At 45.6% G+C, this 6,272-nt stretch overlaps 1 protein-coding gene across 9 annotated transcripts in view; it reads left to right on the forward strand.

Moving 5' to 3' along the window:
• Positions 1-5,768, forward strand: part of GIGYF2 (GRB10 interacting GYF protein 2) — a 132,670-nt gene extending 126,902 nt beyond the window's left edge. For all 9 annotated transcript variants that reach the window (XM_021075627.1, XM_021075631.1, XM_021075628.1 and 6 more), the window contains one exon: positions 3,910-5,768. In XM_021075627.1, the coding sequence (XP_020931286.1) occupies positions 3,910-3,977 (68 nt within the window). In that variant the 3' untranslated portion in view covers positions 3,978-5,768. The remainder of the gene's footprint in view (positions 1-3,909) is intronic.

Below are 6,272 nucleotides of genomic sequence, written 5' to 3' on the forward strand. Positions count from 1 at the left end.
TCTGTTGAAGAATGTAAAATCATGCTGCCCAGAATAGTAGGCCCGATGAAAGACACTGGTGGCCTGGTAGGGTTTGGCAGTGGAGGTGGAGAAGAGTTAGGTGGATTTTGAAAATTTAGGGAATTTTCAAAGAGAATGGAAAGGTTTGGGCCACAGGATGGAAAGAGTTCCCCGTTTGCTAAAATGATGAGCACTGGAGAGTGGGCAGGCTTATGGGGGAACGATAAGAGGTGTAGGTGTTGGGGTGGTTGAGTGTGAAATGACCCAGGCATCGTTTGGAGATAAAAGAGCTGAGGGCACAGCAGGAGGTTGATTGCGTTGCCCCAGATCCCTACTGCAGAGGTTTCCCACCCTGGGGAGTCACTGAGAAGCACCTAGTTTGGGGGATTGTCTTCTGGAACTGGTGCTCTTCAAGCTGGTTTTAGAAACCTAGCCATCTGGTGAAATTCGCTTTTCTTCAGCCAGTCTTGGAAGTTCATGTGAAGGATAAATGGAACAGTCCAAAATTTTACCCAGTTTTGACAGAAGTAGGTGAATATAGATTTCAGAGTGTTCCTTTCAGTCCAGTTGTGGGTTCAAGCTTAAGAATCTCCTTATTTTTTTTCTGTCTTTTTTTTTTTTTTTTTTTTTTTTAATAAAGTATAGTTGATTTACAGAGTTGTGCAGAATCCCTTGCTGTTTAGCGGTGTTCCTTGGGGTAGGGCTAGGTTCTCAAGGAAAAGTTCCCTCTGAAAATGAGCAAAAGGTTTTGGATTAAATATTTGATCTGATCCCATCTCCCATTAAGACCTAAGAAAGGAAGGGACTTAAAATCCCCTTCAGGGGAATGAGAAGTCGTTCTAGAGTTTTATGGATAGGAATAGCGCTTTAGGGAATCTACATATCTTGAAGGGGAAGAAAAAAGTAAATATAAGGGAAGTAAAAGTGTTCAACGAAATATTAAAGAAACTCTCTTGGGTGGGCTCTTGCTTGGACCATTTAATGAGAATTTTTGTTTGACTAAACCTTCTTTGGAAATTCCTCTGATAATGACTGATTTCTGCCCATTGCCTACTCATTTCCATCTGTTGTTGTTTTTAATTGATATATACTTTATTAACTTACAGATTAAGAAAAATTAACAACTATTCATCAGTCATAAGTTCCTCATGCACATAGTGGGAAAACAGGTTCAGATTTGATGCCAAAACATCTATTGAGAAAGTGGTTGTTGATCAAAAAGAACATTGCTTTTAAAACGAACTCTCAGGAGTTCCCGTTGTGGTGCAGTGGTTAACGAATCCGACTAGGAACCATGAGGTTGCGGGTTCGGTCCCTGCCCTTGCTCAGTGGGTTAACGATCCGGTGTTGCCGCGAGCTGTGGTGTAGGTCGCAGACGCGGCTCGGATCCCGCGTTGCTGTGGCTCTGGCGTACGCTGGTGGCTGCAGCTCCGATTAGACCCCTAGCCTGGGAACCTCCATATGCCGAGGGAGCGGCCCAAAGAAGTAGCAAAAAGACAGAAAAATAAAAAAATAAAACGAACTTTCAGAGAGGGCCCAGCCTCATTGTAATGATCATGTCTTCCATGTGCTGTTGTGTTTTCCCCCAGTTTTTAGAGCTACCGTGTGCCATTGGGAGCCAGACTCCTGTACTTCAGTCTGAGAAATACACATGCGCGGTGCCATTTTCCCCAGTCAAACTGTCCCTACACGAACAGTCTTCCAAACCTTAAAGAAATCACACGAGCGAGAGTTTGTGGTTCTGAACCTGCCGGGGCAGAGTCTTTAGAGTTGGGTGTACTGGGCGTAAACCCTGATTTGTGGGGTCTTAGGATATCCCAGAGCTTCCCTCTCTGTCAAGTCGGGAGAGGAAGTGCCTTCCTTGCCGGTTTTTTGACGGGCACATGAGACCATGTCTGCTAAAAACCTAGCCCGGTATCATCGCGTTGTAGCAGTGAATGCTTAATTGTTTTTAGCCCCAGGCTGCTTCGCCCTTCCTATCTTTGTATGATTAAAATTATTCTTAGTTTGTGTTTTTTTATATGTTCCCACTTAAAAAATTTTTTTATTGTAGTTGATTTACAGTGTTCTGTCAATTTCTGCCATTCAGCAAAGTGATCCAGTTAGACATTTATATATGTTCTTTTTTTCGCATTATCCTCCGTACATTCCCACTTTCATTGCGTGTAAGTCTTACTATTTTTTTTTCAATCACATTTCGTTTGTTCTTGGTATATGTGAAGTCAAGAACCTGCTTTAGAACAGAGAAATAGCTCATTTCATAGACTGGCTTTTAGGTTTCAACACTTCCCTAAAATAAACTGTTATTTTCAAATATGAACACTAAGCCTTTCATTATTTTCAAGGGAAAAAAGTCTTACAGGTTATAGGTGTAGAACAGTTGATGGGTAGAACTTAGGTTGGGGTTTGGAATCCTGGCTTCTCCCAATAGCAGGCCTTGTAAGCAGCTTTTACCACAGCTTCCTTGGTTAATAAGTAGGAATGCTTGTGTTTTCAAATCATGATATTTTTGAGTCAAGAGCATAATATAATTAAGCTGCTTTTGTTATGTAAGACATTGTTTATTACTGGTACACTGAAAATGTGTATTTGTTTGGAAACTTGAACATTAAGGAATAAAAAGGAAGGGGCAGGAAACTCATTATTAACAGAACTGCCTTAGACGGGAAAGCATTGTCTGTTTACTTTTTGATACTCAAGTAGCAGCTGAAACAGTTTGGGATTTCATTTAGGGTGGATGAACCGAAAGCTTTTTGAGTCGAGTCGTTTGTTCCAAGGAGCCCCATTAATGATACTTTTTAATCAATCTGTGATGATGGAGTTTATTAAAAAATTACACGTGGCTGACGGCATTGGGGTTTCCAGCCTCAGTAGTGTTTGTATGTACCGCTCGTTGCTCTCAGTGGCTGGGCTAGTACTAGTACTGCTCTTTCGAAACCAGCTCCCGTTTTAGTTCATCCATGGTGCTAGATGAATCCTTGCCTTCGCTGCTCTACCTACAGTAGGTTGAGCTGAACAAAGTGCTTTAATCCCTTTATGCTGTCTGAAAAGACGACCGTCTGAGGCTCTAAGGATCTTGTAGTGGCTTCCCGGAAAGCCTCCTTCCGCTGAAAGGCTTGACCAGAGCTTTGACAGAGTTTTGAACCCCAAGTATTCCCAGTAGTGAACAGGGGTGGGGTAACATTACTGGCACTCCGATTTCAGTCCTTTGGTCACGGGGTTACAAGGTGCTCACCGTGTTACTCCTGCCCGCCCCGCCCGCCCTCCCCGGGCCCGTTCTTTGAAGGTGCACCTTCTGAGTGACCTTCCCTCCCTAGCCAGCCTGGCTCGGCCTTGACCCACACGTGCACTCCGGGCTCCTCTCAGAACTCTCTAAGGCGGTGGTTTGCGATTCTTTTTAAGCAGTGATGCTAGTATGTTTGCATAAATGTGTTTTCCCTCCTAATGAAATTCTACCAGAACCTTAAGAAATAAATAAAAAATTGGATCTCTCATTAGAAGGGCAGAAGACCACTGGTGTCACCTTTATCCTTCTTCCTTCTCCCTCCTTTTAGTACCTTTTTTTTTAAGGGCCGCTCCTGCCGCATATGGAAGTTCCTAGGCTAGGGACCTAATCAGAGCTGCAGCTGCCGGCCACAGCCACGCAGGGATCCCAGCTGCATCTGTGACCTACACCACGGCTCATAGCAGTGCTGGATCCTTACCACACTGAACGAGGCCAGGGATCAAACCCGCATCCTTAGGGATACTAGTTGGGTTCCTAATCCACTGAACCACAACGGGAACTCCTCAGTACCCCTATTTGTATGTTCAAAAACAGGAGACTGAACTCCCAGCCCCCTGTCTAGAATTCAAGCCACATGGTTGTCTGCGTGTGGTTGGTCACTCATTGCTGATTTTTCCCTGCAGGTTTTTCAGTTAATGCTTCATCAGAGCGACTCAATATGGGCGAAATCGAGACGTTGGATGACTACTGAGCACCTGCCAGCAGACTGGCCTTCCCTCTCCTCTCTGCCGACCATGGATTCTCCACTTTTGGACACAACGCTTACTCACCATATACTCTTTATCACTGCAACAAATCACAGAGCCCGTCATCTCAGGCTTTTTCTTCTAGCCCTTTGTGTCCAAGATTCTTAAACCATTTTTGTTGGTGAGCATCTCAGACTGTAGATGAGTGGACCGGACCCTGTGTCTCGGGGTGGCAGTTGGGATTACTCCCCAACAAGGCTGATTTTGGGCAGCACCTGTTAACTGTGCCGCGACTCCCCCTGCTGTCTCCCACAAAGTGTGTTGGGATCTGCCAATAGCAATTTACTTTCTCTTGTCACTTTTTTCCTTCTATTTTGTTTTTTCTTCCTTCCCTGCCCCCCCTCCCCCAAATAAAAGGGCCAGGGGTCTAACTGGTGCAATCATGAAGAGAGTTAATGGTAACAGACATTGGCCAGCAACAAAACGCCCACGGACTGTGACTTGAGCGTCCGACAGAGACAGTCAGAGCTCTCCCAGTCTGAAGGTTGCATTGCCACGGCCAACTTTGGGATGGCGTCAAAGAGGCCCTGAATGGGGTGGAGTTTAGATTGGATTGGCTCGATGTTGTATACCCCTCGCCTTTTCTTCCTGAGCATCCTTGCAGAGAAAGGATTCTTGGTTTTTCCTCATTAGCTAGTGACTTCCAAGCAAGCTGACTTCTCCCCTGGCTTACTCCACCCCAATTGGACAAAGGAAGCCCTGTGGCCTGGGAGAGGGACTTATTTTTAATTTTTCTTTCTTACAAAAACGGATTTTTTCCCATAAATATTTTTACTTCAGAGGACTAGGACCAGTTTGTTTTGGGCCTTTCTGCTGAAAATTTGTCTCGTTTAAGAGGCAGTTAGGATCTCTACCATATGTATGAATTTGTATAATTTCATTTTGGCTAGGGATAAACTTTTGCTTCTGATAAAAGCCCGGAATTTCATCTGGTTCCTCAGAGCATTGCGTGTGTGTCTTGCTGTGGCCCCGAAAGGTTTGGTTTAAAGATTCTGGAACAGCAGGTTGCTTGCCTTTTCTGAAAAGAGAACGTGTAGAACCTGACCACCTGTAAGACCTTCATCCATGGAAACCACTATTCAGGAGATGGCAGTGGGATGGAGGGACGGGAGAGACAGGAGGGAGAAGCCTGCTCCTGGCTTCTGCGGGCGTCTGGTCGTGGCCTCCTAGTACCCCTTCTCTTCAGATAGAAACGTGTTCAAGCCCTATTTATAAACAGTGCCCTTCCTGCCTCCGCCAACACCCCACAGAACATCACCTGGAGTTGCCAATCACACCTTGGTCTGGAGCCATGGACCGTCCGTCCCTGTGCAAGAAGCGCTGTGGTTCGGGTGGCCCGGGCGGAGCACCCTCCCGTGCTGTCATTGTTGCCCGAAGAAGGCTGGCGTTGCTCTGAGAGCAGTTTGGTTGGGGATGATGATGTTTGGTTTCCGTGTTTATTCTCTTGGTTCACCATTCTCCCTGTCCCTTCCGCCTCCCTCCCTCCCTCCTAAACATGTACAATAACTATACAGAGACTGCTACAAACTTGTATATAGTTTTTGGATCAAATAGCATGAGGAGACGGGGAACCATTACAAATTGGGGCTCCTGCTCTCCTTTGCTTTGTAAATTCAAAAGTTGGGGGGGTGGGAAGAGGGATAGTTAAATGTTTACAAAACTTTAAACTCCCTCGGAACTTTTGCCAGTGTGGAGGAAAATAAAAAAGAACTTAAATAAAACCTGGTGGTATTCTCTCTGAGTACACCTCTGTACTCACCCTTGTCAAGGCTCAGTTTTGCACTAAACCATTTTCTTGGCACCGGGGAAAAGCTCCACACACGTGAACACCCAAGACGTGGTGGCAGCCGTGGCTTCCTCTGTCCCCTTTTTGCTGACCTGTGTGTAGCCTCCTGCCCTCACAACGCAAACACATGCCCCTGAAGGTGCCCCTCCGGGGTCTGCCCACACCTTCCAAACGAGACACTCCTGTGTGCTTGTTCAGGGAAAATGTTTTAATAAATGAAATACAAACATTTGGGGATGGGGTGGGCAGATTTGGGGAGCAAAGTCATTTTAGTCACGGAACATTCCAGCTAACCAGGAGCCTTGCTTCTACCTGAGGAATTTCCCACAGAGTGGGAAGAAACCACTCCTTCCTAGGAATGTTTGGTTCTGTCTCGCTTGCTTCCATTTTTCGCATTCTCAATTGCTCGCTCTTTCACTTCTAGCCACCACACACTTAACTCTTTCTGTGAACT

Source organism: Sus scrofa, chromosome 15 (genome assembly GCF_000003025.6).
Source record: "Sus scrofa isolate TJ Tabasco breed Duroc chromosome 15, Sscrofa11.1, whole genome shotgun sequence".
Taxonomy (NCBI): domain Eukaryota; kingdom Metazoa; phylum Chordata; class Mammalia; order Artiodactyla; family Suidae; genus Sus; species Sus scrofa.